The following is a 20,915-nucleotide window of genomic DNA, read 5'->3' as shown; positions in this document are numbered from 1 at the left end:
TACATAAATACATTCATATGTGACACTACATGTCAGCACTGGATGAATGTCATATAACATTCTTGAAGTGAGCGGGTTAAAATTTTACACTGCACTGGCAATATGGTAGCCATGTAGTGATTGATATTCTCCTGGTACAATCGTATCTGTACATGGTTATACATGTGAAAATGTTAAAAATACCACCTTTAACTCTAGTGTTACACTCGGTTAAAGCATATACAGATCCTTTCATAAAAAAATATATTCCATATTCACCAATGCATCAGCATTATTTCAGATGGTTTCACATATATAACATAGAATGTACATTTTATATATACATTAAGAATAAATTACTGTACATGCAGAAAGAACATGTCACATTTATAAATCAAATTGAGCAAGTTTATTATACATTTAACACCATTTCTCCATTATCCAATCAAAGAAAATTTCCAAAGCTTACCATGTTACTATTCTGGGAATACTCAACTGACACTCTTTATAGGTTTGACTGATTTCATCTCCTCACATCAGTAACATCCCAATATATCAACATAGAGTTTTCCTCATTTCCTATATGACAGCACACACTCTAATCATATAAATGGATCTATCATGGCAAGCATAATCAAAATAATTTTAAATAGTACAATAATTATTTTTCTTCTATCACAGCAGATATTTAAATTTTAATTTATCTACCGGTTTACATGTTGTGGCAGAAAGACACTGAAACTATCTTTGCTTATAAATACACAATAACACCTCACAAAACTAATCTACTTGCTTCATCACTGTTAAATACACATACTATTTCTCTCAACTCAATCCTAGGACTTACTACATCATGAGATTCAGTTTAGGATGCCCCGACAGTACAGTTACAAAACTTAGGTTTAGTTCTTCACCTTGGACCCAACTAGCAGCCAGTCTTATTTCTTGTTCTGTAGTCAGTACAGAGTTGTCTCTCTTATCTCAACCATGTCTGTTTGGTCATGCTTACAAGCTTGTCTCTCAATGCCACAGAATCCTGAATACATTTCACATTCAAGCTCCTGCTAAGTTGACAAACTTGCTTATTTAACCACCCCATCTAAGTTAATCATAATAAAATCTGGCTAAATAGTATGTGGTGGAAAATATATTTGTTTTAGTTAGGACCCTTATCTGTTTTTATTCTTACTGCACATCCAAAGTGCAAAATTTCATTCAAGCATAATTTTACAGTAATATATTATTCAGTAGAAGTTACAGAACAATTGATACTCTCACATTACTAGAGTTTATATGCCATGGCATGACAGATGAACTATAAAACAGTAGAACTAATTTAAAATAGCATGGAATGAAAGAGACAAATACATCCTTCAACATAATCCCAGTAAACACATAACTTATTTTCATTTAAAACGTAATGAGTAAGTTGACTCCGGTAGTAATTTTCATATCTAAAGTTTTACATAAAATGTTCAGGGCATAATAAAAAGGAAGCAAACAACATAAGCTGAATAACACAAACACATAAACGTTCTGTGGTAGCTGTGAAAGACCTGTATGTTTGATAAATGTGCACATCACAGATTTAGTTAGGACGTTTTACCTAACACTAAAAGGTCATGACAACAGGAAAATTCATACCATCCAAGAGACTTCAGTAAATGTACAATCAGTCACATGACAGTTATCTCCCTTGGGAATGATAGTTCACATATAATTTTTTTATGAGAGAAGTCAACTTTTGGTTAAAAGATTAAGATACATAATTTACTATGCACCAAATGCATACATCTCTTACATCTTAAAACATGAGATACAATTAATCAATCACTTCTGTTCACATAAAGATATGTAAACCTGACTTTTTAGTCAACTGGTTTATAAGTGTTAGTATACAGCAAAAAAAAATATATCATTAATATCCCCAAAAATAGCAGTACAAACAACTCATTTAACTTCAAACAGCTGTCACTTCCCTAGTATTTACCAGGGGAACAATATACTGGCAGAGTTGTTTCCCTTCAGCTACTCCAATGTCATTACTAGCTTGTCAGCAGTTTTTGCATGTCTGGCGTCCCAAAGTCTTGGGCAATGTCTGATGGAGTGAGGTCACCCATCTTGGCATCGAGGTCAGCCTTGGCCTCTACAAGCACCTGAACCACCTTTTCATGACCTGTGGAGAGATTGGTGTTAACACGATCACTATTGTCAGTTACCAACATCAAACATTTACATGGTGCAGACCTCACAACATCTAGAATGTTTCCTAACATTTCAGCATTCTTCTAGTTTTGAATTTATTTTAAGATTTGCTACATTTACACACCAGGTAAAGACGAAGTGTACATTTATGTCTTTGGCAACGACAAGATAGTCCTAACACTGCATTATTATCACCCATGTTCAAACATGTCAAATGAAAACATTGTACCCTATGAATAACCTTTGTGTCCATATCTTTCAAGAAATCAACCTCTAGCACTCTTAGAGGCAATAGTTTCATGTAAATGGCAGTATTATCAACAGTTAATGCCCTAATTAATGGCTCTAGATATGTAACTAAGTGTGTACTGTTCTGTTGTTTAACATAAAGCCTAAACTAAACCCTTTGACCACTTGAAACCTTAAAAATGTGGGATGGAATGCATGTAAGAATTCTTTCAGTGTATACAGTTTTCATAGTTAAATAGTCTTAAATGGTACATAAAATTAATGACAAAGCTGCAAATAAGCAAACACCCATCACTTGTACTGCAACATTACATTTTGTTCAGGTCCATCTGTTAATAAGCACTAAATCAAGTGTAACTATGTGAGACTGATATGTGAAACCATCATTACCATGCATGACAGCAAGGTGGAGTGGAGTAGCATGTTCACACTGTGGGTTGGTAGCGCTGACTTCAACGTATGGACACTTGAGCAACTCCACAACCAGACTGAGATTGCCACTGTTGGCTGCAGCGTGGAGAGGGGTGTTCCCAGTGTCAGCTGGCTGGTTCGGGTTTATTGCTGGATGAACCTTAAACATATATCATGATAATTTTTTGATATAGCACACAGTTTATAGTCACAAGCAGTGACAGACATAGCCAATGATCATAATCATGCTTACAGCATCTTTCATAATAAGGCATGGAGGCCCCCGTGCATAATATAGTGTGGAAATAGCAGATTGTATAAAATCAGCAACGAGGAGAGTTCTATGGATATACACCTTCTTTAATATATTATGAGCGACGTTTGGGTGTAGCTACTAACACCGTTATCAAGCAAATGATTTACAATACTACAGGCAAGGTATATATATATATACATAAGAAAGTTGAACAGAGACCAAGGATATTACATCCCCACTGCCTACAACCAACTCATCACCAAGCAATCTTAATCCCATTATTCTCCCGTCTGTCATATCACTGGCTTCCTCCCAATATTCCCACATAGCTTACTCTGTTTGTGTAACAATTGCCTTCTTGTGTAAACATCCTCCAACCTTGTACATCAACCTCATTAATTGTGCAAACATCAATCACTTACTGTTCAACTTTACTATGTATATATATACCTTGCCTGTAGTATTGTACATCATTTGCTTGATAACGGTGTTAGTAGCTACACCCAAACGTCGCTCAAAAATGTAATTTTTAGAGTAAAATTGATATTTTATACTTATCCTGACTCATGCTCTTTTTGCTTGTCTTCTTCTTCTTGCGAACATAGTGGAACACTTGTATCTCCCTAATTGAAGCTCCCTTCAATGTAAAATCACTAATTAGTACTCAGCACGAGTTACCTCCCTTCCACAAGCGCGGGAACGAGGGCGCCACCTCCACCCATGTGCCTCACTCTCTCCTCATATACTGAGCCCAACATTTGAATTTACAGGGAAATCCAAAGTGTTATGTGGGGAGGATGGGAGGGCTTACCTCATGAGTCAGGATAAGTATAAAATATCAATTTTACTCTAAAAATTACATATTTTTCCTTATCCTGACTCATGCTCTTTTTGCTTGTAGACTCCGACGGAAAGGGAGGTGGGAAATATATAATACTTTGGATTTTAATAATTAGTGATTTGAACTGTGATGATTGTAATAACCCTATGGGAACTTCATAAAGGTACTGAACTGATGAATTCCTGCTGCTAACTTATCAGCTGCCATATAAAGGTTATTACAAAGTACTTATTATGATAAAGTATATATAACATTAATACAATGCTTAAGACTAATAGATTTAAGCTTGTTAATATGCTAGTATAAACTCCTTAGAGTTTGTTAGCTAAAATACTTTAAGATATAAACATAGTACTAAGCTTAAGATATGATTAAACTTAAGCTAATTATATAATAGCAAAACTCTTTAGAGTTTGTTAGTTAATATACTTATATGATATAGATATAATGCTGAGCTTTAGATATGAATAAGCTTTAGCTACATATATAATAGCAAAACTCTGTAGAGTTTGTTAGCTAATATATTTTTACAATATGAGTATAGTACTGTGCTTAAGATATAATTAACTTAAGCTACATATATAATAGCCAAAACTCTGTAGAGTTTATTAGCTTATAGATTAATAATGTAACCATAGTACTAAGCTTAAGATAAGATTAGACTTAAGCTAAATGTATATAGCAAAAAAAAACTCCTTAGAGTTTATTAACTAATATACTTTTATGTTATAACCATAGTACTGAGCTTTTAGCTAATACATTTTATAATGTAACCATACTGCTTAAGATATGATGAAACTTAAGCTAATTGAATAATAGCAAAAAACCCTTTAGAGTTTGTTAGCTAAAATACTTATTTGATATAAACCTAGTATTGAGTTTATGAAGGAAACCTTAAGCTACATATATAATAGCAAAAACTCCGTAGAGTTTGTTAGCTAATATACTTATATGATATAAACATAGTATTGAGCTTTGAAGGAAACTTTAAGCTACATATATAATAGCAAAAACTCTGTAGAGTTTGTTAGCTAATATACTTATATGATATAAACATAGTATTGAGCTTAAGATTTGAAGGAAACTTAAGCTACATATATAATAGCAAAAACTCCGTGAGAGTTTGTTAGCTAATACAAATTATAATGTAACCATAAAGCTTAAATTATGATGAAACTTAAGCCAAATATATAATAGCAAAAACTCTTTTAGAGTTTTGATAGCTAAAATACCTATATGATATAAACATAGTACTGCTTAAGATATGAATAAGCTTAAGTTACATATAGCAAAAACTCCGTAGAGTTTGTTAGCTAATACATGTTATAATGTAACCATATTGCTTAAGATATGATGAGACTTAAGCCAAATAGCAAAAACTCTTTAGAGTTTGTTAGCTAATATACTTATATGATATAAACATAGTACTGAGCTTAAGATATGAATAAGCTTAAGCTACCTATATAATAGCCCAAACTCTGTAGAGTTTGTTAGCTTATATATTTTACAATCTGAGTATAGTACTATGCTTAAGATATAATTAAGTTAAGGTAAATATATAATAACCAACTCTGTAGAGTTGTTAAGTTATATATTGTATGATGTAATAATCATAGTACTGTGATGATAAAAGAACTTAAGCAAATTACATATAGCATGTAGCTATTTAGTACTGTTATAAGATAAGTAGAAATCTGTAAGATTGACTTATCTTCTCGAGAACTGTCAACTGTTGTGCGAGGACCATGGGATCGAATTGGTGGATACCTGAGACGCCCTCGGTGATGATATCTCTCAGATAATGGTTGGCAATCACCATATCGGATCTCCAGAAAATAAACCCTCCATTATTACAAATAACATTGTGTAGATCAATGCAGAAGTTAGCTCTAATATCATGAGTATTAAAAGCTCATGGAGGGTCGGATTGGGTCCATCCGTCTTGTATGCACGTAGTATGACAGTTCTGATCCAAGCGGAGATATAGTAATGTGAGATTTCATTCTGCGTAAGTTGATGATAGAGGAAATAATCTGTTGTATTATTCCCTTCTGTTTGGTTCGGTGGAGATAAATTTACAGTGCTCTTGCTGGCCATCGTGATAGAATCATCGTATCATGAAGTCCAAGTATGTCATCCAGGCGTGTTCATAAACCTCACTTGTGAGGTGTTGGAGCACTATATTCAGATCCCCAAGTTGGAGGGTGAAACTTCCGTTTTAATTCTCCAATCAGAAAGTTTAAGTAGGTTTACTAACCATCTAGTTGTGTTAGTAGCTTGATTATGAAATTCAGCTGTAGTCTGAGACGCTGTGGATTTAGATCCACTTGTATCCCGTCGCCTAGGTTATTCGCTCTGAAGTCCTTGACGATGTAGGTGCACAACCAGGTGTGTCTGTCCTCGTTGAAGTTTATGTAAAATTGCCTGACTGCCGTGCCCTCGTCCTAACTTGACAGGGGAGGTCTATAACCTGAAGAAAGCAGCCCAATCATGAAGGTTCAGATTAACTGGACTGTAAGGAGGCTTGCTCGTTCACTGATATATAGTTGTCACTTGTAACGTAAGTGTTGACCTGTGAACTAAGATCGACCCTCTGCGTAGAGGTCGTTGTCCAACGCGGTCAAATCAGAACAAGGCATTTTGATTCTGTAGAATACCCGCTGTGATGTCACCGTGTAGCAGGAAAAACCTTGTATAAAATCTTGCCGTCGTTGATATTAGCATAATCGTCGGTCTTCACCGTAGCTTCCCGGTTACCCGAAAGTGACCACGTGTTTCGAGGGTTAAAGGTAAACGCTGAAACCTCCGGCGCGAAATACCTCGCTCTGTAATATTAATGCTGGGTAGGTTATTTTCCTGGCTGTCGTGAAAGTAAGTTCAGTTTTGAATATAATTCGACTTTCTTATATAAAGGTACAATAAACTTGCAAGTTGTCAGCTTGTAGACTGTATACATGAATGTATCGTCATAATTGTAGAATTAAAGCTGAACTTGTTGTACATATTTCTTCTCAGAAACTTTGACGATTATGAGTTATACCGCTGTAACAAGGCTGCTGTTCAATTTCGATATTGAATTGTCTGCAGATCTGCGTAATGGTCACGCATGTAGATAATCGTGTATCAGTAGTCCGGGATTGCATATTCTAGCAATCTATACGGAAAGGTTGATTTCTGTGAAGATCTATGCAACGTCGTTGATTAATTAATATAGCGACGTTCTGTGTTGTAAATAGCCTGTGCAATTGTCTTCGCGTAGGCTTATAGGCGGCATATGGCATACAGTTGATAGACAACTTATGCGATGTCTAGAACGGACTGACGAAAGTAGCTATATATGACGAAAGTGGCTAATATATGGAGACCTTGGAGGAGAATTCCTCGGTGGACGCCGGAGATTTCGCTAAGGCTCGAAGCATCCAATCTAGATTTCCTGTGTGAGGTAGACTTGGAGCCACTTAGCCTTCGCGACCTTCGCGAAGGTATTGAGTCAGAGCCCGATCAGTATATATATTATATATGAGCTTGCTTCGCTTGAATCGACCTCTGTGTTCAACAGGAGTGAGTGAGTGAGTGTATTGTTTTACGCCCGACTCAGCAATATGTGGGGTCGGTGAAGCGCTACTCCTCCGTGGCGCCCCTTGTAACTGGTGAGGCTGTAGCTCCTTCGCTGAGGTGGCCTGGGACTTCCTTAGCGAAGTGTCTAGAAACCGATCAATATATGAGCGTTAGCTTCATACAGGGTGTGGTTCTTGCTGGTTCTGCATAAGTAGAGCCGAGTAGATCATCCTATCATCTTCAGAAGTCGTGTCACGAAATCTGGTGATAAGAATCTCATTGATCGTTCTAGATCTATTAATGCCAATAACATACGCCTCTGGCGTTTGAACTGTTATGGCTTTATGGTAGGCTGTGTCTACATACTGTGGCACCGCAGCAATCGAGTCGATTGGAGGTAAGGTGATGGCGTCTGCCTCGTCTTCCTTTATCAGGTATGTCTGCGCCGAGTTGCCACTCTTGGAAGGTGAAGAGAGATCTAGGTTGTTTACCATCCAATATCGTATCTCAGCGTCTGAGAAAATGATGCCTCCATCATTTTCTATCCCAGCATCACTGATGAGAGGTTGATGCTCTTCTGATGGTGGACTGTGTATTTCTATCTCTATGTCGGGTGACGCTCGGGGAGACCTGACTGTAGACTTGTGTGCAGACTTGTGTGGTGATGTACGAGGAGATCGGCGCGGTTAACGGCGCGGAGATCGTGTTGGTGAACTGCGTCTATGGGTTGACCTTCTCGGAGACCTGTGAGGAGAATGTTGATAGCTTCGCGAAGCTCTCGTGTAGTCAGGTGGCCTTCGCGAAGCTTCCTCTGCGTCCGGTCCTGGGGAACGGCGATTTGACCTTCGCAAAGGCTTTCGTGAGGTCTGACGGTCTGAGTCCGCTTCTAGGGATGAAGCCGAGGAAGGTGATGATCTATCCCGCCTTCGCGAAGGCCTTCGCGAAGGCTGTACATCTGGGTCCTTCGTGGAGGTGGTCTGCGACTTCCTTCGCGAAGGTGGCTTCGTCGTGGCTGCTACGCTGATGGGGGTGCCTCTGGGGTGTCGTCTGCGTTGGAACCTTCGTGAAGGCTCGGGCCTTGGGCTGGCTGCTTCCCAGTCTGTGGTGGCCCTCCATCATGATCATGATTTGCCGCAACAGTTCATCTGGGATGGTCTGCGACTTAATTAGTCGGTGCCCTCTCTGCGATGTTAGCGGCGGGACCCTCAGGGAAGTCGTCTGGCGTCAGTGTAGAGACATCAGGCTGCATGGCGCATCTCTGCTGATGTCACTGTAGATGTCTCCGGTCGCTTCTTGTGGCGTACGTCGGGGATGATGATCAGCTGATCATCGTAGAGGCCCAGTTCAGCGGCTGGAACAATCTCGGTTGAGAAAGTCCTAGTAGACTTCGTTGATTTCCCCTCAGAGGTCGACGCTGCCCTGGGGGTGTGAAGTCTGCGTTGAGTGTTGGTAGCGACGGGACCCTCAGGAAGATCATAGAATATCATCGTTGGTACATCAGGCTGCATGTTGATCTGCGCTGACATCACTGTTGCCGACATCGGTCATTCTTTTGATGTACATCAGGTATGATGATCGGCTGATCATCATACAGGCCCAAATCTGCGACGGGAACAATCTCGGCTGAGAAAGTTCAAGTAGACTTCGTTGATTTCCCCTCAGAGGTCGCGTTGAGATGCAGTAGAAAAACTCTAGTCTTCGGCTGCGACGATGGGATGTCTGGGGAAGCAGGACGCTTCTTGGAGGCGGCGGACTACGTCCCACGCCTCTCCAGCACTCTAGCGGAACACCAGACGGAGCGAAATTCGACCAACAGCAGTAGACTGGCGAGGGGTTCAGGTGTATCAGTCATGGCTAGACTCTGCATACGCGACCTATCTGCTGCGGCGTCTCAAATAAAGTAATTATTTATTAAAGGCAGAAATGGATAAATTAGTACCGCGAACTGCAACGCGTGAATAAAATGAACATGGCGCAGTACAACTAGGGCATATTAAATGCAGATCAGCAGCAGAATAAAAAGCGTAATCTGCAACAGAACAGAATTTTTATCAACGTAATCCACTGAAACAAACACGGTCCCGTGAATAAACAGTAGAAACACCGACTAAATATCAATATATAATTGTTGAAGGATACTAGCTAAACCTCTATAGATGTCTATACGAGGTAACTAACTAAATATAATCAAAGGATATAGTGTGTCGGGAGACACAGGTGCTCTCACGTCCAGCTCACTGGGCGAAGAAGGAGAGAGTGAGGCACATGGGTGGAGGTGGCGCCCTCGTTCCCGCGCTTGTGGAAGGGAGGTAACTCGTGCTGAGTACTAATTAGTGATTTTACATTGAAGGGAGCTTCAATTAGGGAGATACAAGTGTTCCACTATGTTCGCAAGAAGAAGAAGACAAGCAAAAAGAGCATGAGTCAGGATAAGGAAAAATTATATTAAAGAGGTTGTATATCCATAGAACTCTCCTAGATGTTCATCACACCAACTTCTAAATGCCACTCAAACAAGTTAAAATCAGCTAACTGCACCTAATCAATTTAATGACACAATCATATAATGAGAATATTACCATGTCTGAAACAATTTCTCCATGGAACAAAGTTGAGGTGAGGTGAGGTGAGGTGAAAAAGGGTTGTAATCAAGACAACCAGTCCCTGTCTTATTCCCTTCATGCTGAGCACCAGGCATGGTAAAAACAAGTACAATCATCTTATGTCTTTTCATATGATGTAGTCATGGAATGAACCACCACCCTTCTACTTGCCGGGCAGAAGCTCCATCAACTGGACCAGAGAGGCCATTGTTGTATGAGAGGAAAGGTTAATGTGACACAGGACACAGACCAGGGATAGAACTTTTTTTTCTTCTAAATATTTTAGGTGTGCCTTTCTGAAATCGACTATGCCCACAAGTTTTTAGAATAAATGACAATGATGATGATCATTTGAAATTTATTGTTAAATAAAGAAATGGGGTTTATGAACATTCAGATATGTATGGTATTATTCAATTTGGAAAAAAATAATTGTTTTGGGGATTAAATGACTAAATGTGAGTTATGTCTCTTAAAAAATTAGGCGTGTCAAAAGGGCACCGAGAACATTTTTTAGCCGTGCCATTTCTGTACTTACCGTGCCATGGCACACTAATATATGGGGTATTTCGAACCCTGCAGACATTTACATCCTTAGGCCAACTGGATCAAACCAGTGACACAGATGATGAAACTTGGCTGGTCACATTGGTCATAATGGTAATAAAGAATAAAGCCACTATGCAATTCTATCAACACACCAGATCATGTTTTCACTATTGTTCCAATGTTACATATCTTTAGGAATCACATGTCTTAGTTCACCCACCCTTGTCAGAAGGTAGTGCAGAACTTTTTCCTGGTTGTGCATGACAGCGGTGAAGATGAGACTTCTCTGGTGGGAATCTACATGATGTGGCTTGACATGGCCTCCTACAAGCAAGTAGTGCAGTACATCCACATACCCTAATCTGAAACATAACATTGCTGGTTGTATGCTAAATGAATGTACAAATACATATTATAACATGTATAGTCAGGTTAAACACTACCCTATACACATGATGAAACAACCACACTGACCATGCACTAGAATTCTAACAGTAACCATGGTAACAGCTCAATCCAAGAATATGTTAGTAATGCTTAGATCATGATTATATTAGTGAAAATGTTGAATGAGTGTTTTAAATTGCTGTCTGTTGATATTCAACTTTGGGCCAGGCCAAAAAATAGGTTGATATAATGCTTAACATTACATAACAAGATATGCATCAGTTAGTGAGTGTTACATTAAAAGTTTGAAACACCCCAAATCTTCATGCAATTTCACTTTAGCCAATAATATTACTGGTAATCACATGTTAATAGCACACTTGTTTCCAAAAGCTGCAATGGTAAAGAAGTTCACACACACACACGCACGCACACACACACACACACCCAATAATCTATGCCCATACATTTTGTGTTTGTTCAAAATAAACACTAACAATACACTGAATTACATACCTAATTGCCTGATACATCCTTTGGTAACTTGCATCAAGAGAAGACATGCTAGATGGCAGAGGCAGACCGGAATGGTTTCCAGTCCCCGTTAAGTTCTGGTAAAAGTTTGTTATTGCACTCCAAATACTGACAAGAGCAAAAGACCTTGTAGCCAGCAGCCACTGGGCATACTGTCTGTTTTTTGTGGAACAACGAACATTGGCTAACAGGTGCTTGTACTGCTCTTTCTTCTCAGATGAAAGAATATCAAGGTAGTCCAGGAATAAATGATTGCCCTTGGAACTCATTAACTTCGAAGGGTATTCAACTAAAAGTGCTGAGGCGAGACTTGTGATATCTGACCGCAGAACTTTTCTCTGTTCCCTCCCAACGGAAAACGCTAAACTCATCTGTTCAATGAGAATTTCATATTCCATTTCAAATATTTCATTCTTTTGCACATCTGAAAAGCTGCTAAGCCAAAAGTGCGCAAACTGAACATAAGTATCTCCTGTGTGACAAAACTTGTAAAGAGCTCCAACTGCATCATTGGCCTGAGTAAGCCAACCCGACACCAGTGTTGCATCCATGTAGCATAACATATCATCAAAGTTACCACTTTTCTTGTGTGTTCTTGATTTCTGTTTGGCAACTGAATTCACAATTCTGCTTGATTCTGAGTCAGGCTGCACTGATTCCTCTGTGAAGTCTACCGATCCACCTTGCACTGGAGGAAGGGGTGGTAGTTTGGGAAGGTCATGGCGAGAGGGAAAAGTCTCTAATATCTTCTTTTTATGCCTCCTTTTTGCTGCCCTTTTCTGTGATTTTGAAATTTTAGTTTCTGCATTAGTTGCAACTTCAGATGGTGAACCATTTGTAACAAAGCCTGAATCAGGAGAAATGCCACCCTCAACGAGTCCTTGAGAATTACTCAGGCCATGTCTGTTATCAGATCCACTATCACTGCTGATTGATAAAGAATCAAAGTTGTTTAGTTCTTCATCACTAACAATCTCCTCATCGCTCTCACGGACCGTCAAACGTGACACACAAATAAGGTCTCTTAAGTCTCTGACACCACGACTCATCTTGGATATTAGGCTATGGCTATACCCTACATGTTATGGCATGTTCTGTAGTTCAATTTCAACTCTAACCCTGATGTCAAGTGCAAGGAATGTGACTGTGATCAAGCTTGGTAAGCGGAAACGAATCCTCCAAGCAAACTCAAAGAGAAACATCAATGCTGAGGACAGATTTGTAGCAAGATCAGTATAGCTACTAACACTGAAAGGCACTACTTCAGACATTAGTTCAGTGTGTAAACAATTACGACATTTAACTTAGTTTTCGGGTATCAACAAGGAACTTGTGAATGTGACAAATGCAAGAGTGTGAAGTTGGTGCCATGCCAAGTCAAATAAAAACATCAGCGCATCTCGTAGTGGACTTGGGTACAGGTAATTTAGAACAGCCATCTTTCCATCTGAAACACAAAAACAAAAACAGACATAATGAAAACTTTCAACATGATAAGTACCCTATACTATTTGGAACAGAAACGGTATGTAACCACACTTACTCATTCAAACCGTTTCCGTTTTTTAAAATATACATGTAGTTGATTCCTTGAGGTCTTCCAGTTGGGTGTATGAATCAAGGGACCCCTAAAACTTTCAAAATTCAACACTGATTATGGAATTTATTATTGTAAAGATAGACTGGAACCACACTATATCATTATCAAAACCCAGTTGTATTCAGTTTCCATTTTAATCTATGCTGGTCCTGGTAAAGATGGTAAAGTATGTGAACTGCTGATATGACTATTGCTTCTCATTGTGCTGTAACTTGTACTTCCTGTACTACTCTAATACATGGAACATTCATGACATACAATGATACATCTACTGAATACTTCCTCATCAACCTCAAAACTGCATGATTAGACAGATTACACCATCCATATTTAAACTGAATTGTTACTGGGGGTAACACATGTAATGAACAGCTGGATCAGACTTCAACTGATCATCATTAACACAAAAACATTGCTAACTCCTATAGCCAGTGCTTGCAGAGAATAGTTATCACAGAAAGACTTCCGCCCGTATCCCCCTTAAATTTCATTCTAGTAAAATCATATCACCTGATTATATATTCCTCATCTGATAAGGTTGAGTTTTTTTCTTTTAACATGTCTCTTTAATTGTATCTGAACATACTGAAAGACATATCTGAATTCTAAAAATGTCACTGAAAGAAATATTTCTTCATCATTATAATTTAGGGGCGATCTTGCCAAGATATATTATTTATATAGGTCCGTCTCCTATTCTCGCGGTAAATACGTTTTCTGCCGAAATCGCCGATGCGTGACACTTAGCGGTTGTTTACATCATCGACTGGTAACTAGGAAGTGGACCAACTCGGTGAATGATCAAAATCTTGCAGTGTCACGAATATTGGGGAGTTTATACCAACTTGGACATATCATTACTTTTTCTCGCCCTTTCCGGCAGGATTGCTCTTACATACACTCAATAATGTTTATTCCTGGTAATACCGCGAGAATGGGAGAAGCCTCGTTTCGTCATTGGCAGATGGCATTGTTTATCACCGGGCTCACGAGTGGTAATTCACCTGATGGATCTGGCAGCTGATAGATGCAGATGTTAGAGGAGGCCCTTCATTTAATAACAACAAGCATTCATACCATAAGAATTGTTTGTGTTATTTTTGTCAGCCGATATCCGTAAGTACCGCGAGAATAGGAAACGCCTTCCTACTACTCAAGGCATAAGCTGGGCATATCCATATGTATGTTCAATCACCTGTTCAATCATCCAGGGACTTATCTTGGATTTCAAACTAAGTTGTCATGTTATTTATATAAGATCATTGAAAATGGCAGATTCACATTCGTTACCATCCTAACAGCATTCTAGTTTTTCCAGAACTAGGTCTCAAAATATCACGAAAATTGGGTTCCCACGAAAACAGGTGACGGCACAGCATTACCATGATTATAGGGCGCTTCAGTTATCAACAGCTGAACGCTGAACGCTGGTGGAGCGTCTGTTGGCCTTGGGTATTGACGGGTCGTTCATGTTTTCCAAGGCATTTAACTCGACTGCAAGTATAACCCACCGGAAAATCAATTAGAGTAAACTAAAAATATTGCGAACCCTCAAATTTCTATCAATGCCTGTATCCACATTCCTGTGTGGTACAAAATTAATTTGAGGAACTATGCAAGTCCTTAAAGTCAAATATGTTAATTTTCTACTTACATATTTCCTCAAGAAAAGTTTTCTTTAAAAGACACTAGCAGGACGTCATAGTAACTTAAATTTTACAGTCGAGCATTTGTTGGTGGCGTCGTCATGACCAAGAACTTGTTTTCAGGTAGGTGGCGCTTCCTGTTATATAGTACTTTCCACAAAGCTGATAATATCAGTCCATTTTCAAGAAATTACTGTCATTTTTGTTCCCATACAGTATGTGAATAACCTGTTGTTAAATATATATTCGGGAAGGATTTGATACTTTTGATAACGGTAGGACAAAACTAATTCATAAATGTTTTTCATCTTTTCACGTAGGTTTTTTTAAACAAATAGAATACAATTTTCGTACCCCAAATATTATTCCATTACTTTTCTACCTCATATCTAACAAGAGTTTAGATAAAAGTTGCCGAAATCAGCTATGGAGATCAGTTTTAAGGGTAAACGTGCTCTTGTAACAGGAGCTGGCAAAGGTAATGCTTATTATTTAATGCATGTTTTATTGCAACTCCGGAAAATGCATATGTTTTGGACTGACAGTGTTTCTTTTGTAATGACATTGATACTATCACTGGACAGCTATATCAAATGGGTCAGTAGGCCAATAGTAAAGGGTTAGACATATATAGGTTAAGCTGCCTCTGCCAATATCTAATCTCACTGACATTATCTAGAAACAGATTATTTTAATGGATTTTATTTTCAACATATGAGCGGTTATTAATGCATCAAAACGCAATCAAAAGCTGCGTGAAAGAACAACTGATTTAAAAACAATAAATTGAATTTGATTTTACTAGAAAGCAAGAGGGCAGATACAGTTTGTCAAAGCCTTCCGTTCCTTGTAGCTTATTTTTAGGAATGTAATTACTGTCATTATCCTGTACAAAGTACATACTCGAGTCAAGAAATAATTTTGTTGCCAAATAGAGCATTATTTCAAAATCAGTTGTTTCTTTGTTTTTGCATTTAGTCAATTCATATTTGTTGGGATGCTGTTGCTATTCTAGAGAAGGTTTTAGGAATGCTACAGTATTATTTACTGTTATGATATACCTTACAGGAATTGGACGAGATATTGCCAAAGCTCTGGTGAGATGTGGAGCCGAAACTGTGGCTGTTTCCCGTACTCAAGAGGATCTAGACAGTCTCAAGAAAGAGGCATGCTCACTTATATTCTAATACCAATTGTTATGAAAATTATTACTAACCTTTAAACCTGGAATTCCTGACGATTTTTTCGAACACTTAGTGTTGCTGTGTTGGGAAAAGGTTTAAGTTGCCAAATGTATGAACCTAGGTACTAATGCATAACTCAATACATTTTAGAAAAAACAAAAAAAAAGTTCTTATTTGTTAGATATTATTGCAAGTTTGAATTAATTGGAAAACAGTTATATTTCTCCTACAAAATATACAGTTGCTGGGATTTATCTATGACATGCTTTCCTTGTTGAGTCATTGATGGTTATGCACAGTAATTAAGATGGTGGGTATGAATTCCAGTTGGCCCCTGTGATGTTTCTATGTTTGTCTGCACCATGCCCACGCTTATGGATTTTACAAAAGTACTAAACATTTAAAGCTGACATCACTCCAGGCTTTCCTTAAACATTAAGCTAACACATTTAGCAACTGTAATACTGTTACAAGCGGCGTTGAACCCATTCCAAACCCCCAAATGAAGCTATTGTACATGTTCTGTAACTGTCACTTTCTGTTTTTTACAACTGCAAATCTTTTTAAAACAATATCTTAATGAAGCACTCGTAAAATAACTTCTTTGAGAAGCATTTTAGAAGTTACATAGATGAAGGAAAACCAAGTTCTATGATTAGTCAACTTCTTTATTGCAATGAGTGCAACGTTTTGATGTAGGTACTAACACTTTTATCAAGCAAGTGTGTTGCTTGATAATGGTGTTAGTACCTACACCGAAATGTCGCACTCATTGCAATAAAGAAGTTGACTATCCACAGAACTTGGTTTTCCTTCACTAGTAAAATGTTTCATTTGAGCAACCTGTGAAACAAGAATATCAAGAGAGAAACTTTGCATTTCTTACATAAAAATATAGATATGTATATTTTCTGATAGCTGAAGATCCTTACATATCTAATGACATTTGATGTTTGAAGTACTGATAATTTTCTGTTTTTACAAAGATGAGGAATGGCATGATATTTGCAGGTTATGCTATTTCACACACATGTTCAGATGTTAAAATATCCCCAGGTTCCAAGTATACAAACAGTCCAGGCTGACCTGAGAGACTGGGATGGGTCTAGGAAGATCCTGGAGGCTGTTGGATGTGTGGATCTCCTTGTCAACAATGCAGGAGTATCTAGAACTGCACCCTTCTTTGAGGTCACCAAGGATGATTGTGACTTGTAAGTCTACATCCCAAAGACTTGTTTCCTTATCATTAACTTACTGGTTATTAACTCATATTATGTATGGCCAAAAGATTCTTGTTGGAGCTTAAAGTACTTTTTTAATTACCACCAAGTGTATGTTTTTTCCCTACTGCCCGAGAGATGAATGATGTTTTTGCATATACACATGTAAGTAATTGCCTGTTGTGTCATCAGGTTGTGAAGTACGAGGTTTAACCCTGCAAAATGTTAATGAAACTTCTTATGCAATTTATTTTCCATCTTGGATTTTTTGGTCAATATGTATAAATAGATAACTACTCATGTTTATTTTGAATATAACATCAGCATCATTGTTCAGACAATTCACCTGACGAAGGGGCAAGGAATAGCCCAGAAACATTGTGATATACAATAAAGAAGAAGTTGTCATCCATAATATTTGCGTTTTACTTAACCTGTGTATTCTGGTATCAATTTTCATGATTTTTTTCATTCTTGTTGACTAAGCTGAAGGTCTCCGTTACAGACCTGCTATGTGGCTGAAAAATTGCTGATATGATGAAATTTTAACTCATCCGATTACAAAGGTTGTTGAAAAGACAAACAGCTAACATGTTTACATTTTATTCATCTGTAGCAACCTAATGATCATGTTAATTAACCTCACTGTACTTCCTACTTCTCTAGGGGTGGTAGGGTATCCTAATGATTAATGTTTTCGCTTGTCACATTTAAGACCTGGGTTCAATTCCCCACTTGGGTTCACTGTGTGAAACCCATTTCTGGTGTTTCTATTGCTGGAATATTGCTAAAAGTGAAGTAAAACCTTATTCACTCCTACACTCCTACTTTCTGACATTAGTTCAGCACTGTGCCACTGCTGGATGTGTAACTTGTGTTTGCTATGTCTGTATTTGAATGCTGGTCTTCTATTCCAGTGTGTATGACGTCAACATCAAGTCGGTCATCAATGTATCACAGGTATGTGCTGTTCAGACTGCTCAATAGTTTGATGATGGATAATATCTGTTCTAAAATCGACTGCAATATTGTTATTCCCCTGACATATAATGCGGAGGATACATTCAACACCTCATCCGTCTGTCTGTCCGCCCATAATCATTTTGTTTCAGGAGCATAACTAAAAAAAACTTTGAAGTATTTTGCTATTTAGGAATTATTCAAAATTCTATTTTTCCCTGTTTCCATGGAAATAAGTTAGACTTGGCTGAAATGGAGGTAGGTGTTATTTCCGGAGCTCAACTCAAAAACCCTTCAATATCTTTCAACAAAATTTGGCAGATATAGCCCAAAATGGTATCTTTTGCTTTTGTGGACCTTTTGGCATTTTTACTTTTCTTGATTTCCATGGAAATGATTCCCAAAGGGGGGTTTGAGGGGGTTGGATTTTGTTTGTGTAGCACAACTCAAAAACCATGAGACAATTTTCATTCAAACCTGGTACATGTTTTAACCAAAGGCTGAAGTTGTGCCTTTTGCTGCTAGGTGTTAGGAATATTCGAAAGCCTAATTTGTACACACACCCACACAGAACGGATAGATTGACATTCAATCTGTGGTTGTATGAGTATATTTCACAGTGTACTTGTATCATTTGTTTTTGATGTTTTCAGGTGTTTGCCAAAGGAATGGTAGATAGTGGCCACGGAGGTGCAATCGTGAATGTGTCAAGTGTGGCGTCCCAGGTGGCGCTGAACGAGCACACAGTGTACTGCTCATCTAAAGGTGCTGTTGACATGCTCACCAAGGTCATGGCTATGGAACTGGGACCAAAAAAAGGTGAGTACTTGTGTAGTGTTTTCCAGGCTTGCCACTGTTTGCTGAGGAGTGGGCACTTGTCACTTCCAATTGTTTTACATCCCCAAAACAATGATCTACCATTTTAATTGTATCTCCTGTTCTGACTTGTCAGTCTCGGCTTGTCATCTGTCACCTGTCAGATTTGGTGGGGAAGTTGATCATGCTTTGATCACACCCAGAAACATACAAGCAGTATCGGATTGCCAGTCCAATGTCACCCGATGTACGGGTGTGATCACTACAATATACATTATGGTTTACATGTGTATTGTCTTGTAAACTAAGCCGGAAATATCCCGAAGATTTTAACCATCCCATTCCCTTTTTTCATGAACCACTCAGAAATGTCGGAATACAAAAGGACTGCAAAAACACTATGTTTTCACTACCCTCCCTGAATATGTGTATCTATGTACCCTCCCCCTTAGATTATCATACTTATGGGTGACCCTCCCCTTATTTCTTTTTTATAATTGATAATTTTTATTTGACCCTCCCCTTATTTCCTTGACCAACCTTCCTATACTAAATGACTGGTCCCATGATAAAGCATTACATTAACTGCCCCTTGTAATTGTAGTAAATTTCTTTTTACGGATTTAGGAGAATTGTTTTTAAATCATCTGGTAACCCTCTTCCAAGATGCTTTTCAGAAAACTATCAAGATGCACTTTTAACACCATTGAAGAGAATTTTGTCAAATATGAACACCAGGTACTATTTATGTTGCATGTTCCACACTACTTTCAGTATCCCAAGCACTCTTATGTAATTGGCCCGAATCTCACCAAACATCTTGTTTGACTGTCTGGTACTGTTGCTGATGCCATAGGGTTAAAACAAGGACTGGTTGGCTCAGTCACTCTTGTCTGGCTTCTCAGTTGGCTGGCATTTATTCTGGACTAGTTCAAGCAGCCACACACACAGACACAAACACAGCATGCGGCTTGATGCAGTGATCTGTTATGCTATGTTAAACCCCATTTCACCATACCTCAGTGGTCTGACGGACTTATTTCAGTGGAAGGACAATAGCTTTTTATTTCACTCATTTGTACACTTTATGTAACTTAGGTTATTGAAGTTGTCAAGATGCACAAACATAGCTTATGTAATTAGCATCATCATTAATGTGTATTTCAAGAATCACATGTAAATGGCTACCTGTTGCTTCAGAGAGTGACAATCCAGACAATCATCCAATGATAACAATGACTATAGTTTGGTTTTCTAATTATGAATTTACTGATAAACTGTACATGTACTGGATCTAATTTACAAATTGTAACAAACTAGTCAGTATATTGAACAAGACAATAAAACAAATGTTTCATAGAGTAAACTGAATGCTATCCAAATTAAACAACACATATTTATAATCTGGGAAACACAAACACAAGAATGCAAAAACAACAAACAGCGAAAAAAGAGTGATGTATTACTAAGGCACTTAACTATTGCACACACACAGGCAATATACTGCTTGTGTACAACTGGTACTGTGAGGTGACAACTTATTCCACATACTTGGCTGTACCCTGGAGTATGACATGGGTAGATTTTTCCTCTCTTTCCTTTCACTAAAACTGCCATATAGCTGGAATATTGCTGAGTGTGGCGTAAAACTAAACTCACTCACTCACTTTCACTAAAATGTGTTGACATGTTTGTTTTCATAAAGTTTTGTATGTTATCGCTTATGCCTTATCTGTCTATTTGTAGTTATATAGATTTACATTTTCAGCATGCCAAGGTGAGGAAATTTTTTAAAATATATAAATAATCTTGAACTAAAAGTACAAACCAAAATACAAAAAAATATGCATATTTTCAATCAAAAACATTGTTAAGTGTTTCAATATTAAAAAAACACAGGCTCATAAAAACACAACA

The 20,915-nt window shown here is 38.0% G+C and overlaps 2 protein-coding genes across 3 annotated transcripts in view; one reads left to right on the top strand and one right to left on the bottom strand.

The window, feature by feature from the left end:
• Positions 1-725: 725 nt before the first annotated feature.
• On the bottom strand, positions 726-14,945 carry LOC124291670. The gene is made up of 5 exons (XM_046728718.1): positions 14,827-14,945; positions 11,555-13,019; positions 10,872-11,013; positions 2,824-3,004; positions 726-2,155 (listed from the first exon to the last, which is right to left on the bottom strand). The coding sequence occupies exons 2-5, from the start codon at positions 12,619-12,621 to the stop codon at positions 2,025-2,027; spliced, it is 1,521 nt and encodes a 506-aa protein (XP_046584674.1). The 5' UTR covers positions 12,622-13,019; positions 14,827-14,945; the 3' UTR covers positions 726-2,024.
• A 247-nt stretch (positions 14,946-15,192) lies between these two features.
• Positions 15,193-20,915, top strand: part of LOC124291673 (L-xylulose reductase-like) — a 93,806-nt gene continuing 88,083 nt past the window's right edge. Inside the window, exons 1-5 of one of the 2 annotated variants that reach the window (XM_046728720.1) lie at positions 15,193-15,296; positions 15,887-15,984; positions 17,059-17,213; positions 18,140-18,182; positions 18,836-18,998. In XM_046728720.1, coding sequence (XP_046584676.1) covers positions 15,245-15,296; positions 15,887-15,984; positions 17,059-17,213; positions 18,140-18,182; positions 18,836-18,998 — 511 coding nt within the window. In that variant the 5' untranslated portion in view covers positions 15,193-15,244. Of the gene's footprint in view, positions 15,297-15,886; positions 15,985-17,058; positions 17,214-18,139; positions 18,183-18,835; positions 19,002-20,915 lie in introns of both variants that reach the window. The other variant, XM_046728721.1, reaches the window with a different exon arrangement.

This window comes from Haliotis rubra, unplaced genomic scaffold (assembly GCF_003918875.1).
Source record: "Haliotis rubra isolate DU_JTF1 unplaced genomic scaffold, ASM391887v1 Scf5, whole genome shotgun sequence".
Lineage (NCBI taxonomy): Eukaryota > Metazoa > Mollusca > Gastropoda > Lepetellida > Haliotidae > Haliotis > Haliotis rubra.
The sequence above is the reverse complement of the archived record's forward strand: the minus strand, read 5'-3'. Positions and strand labels throughout refer to the sequence as shown.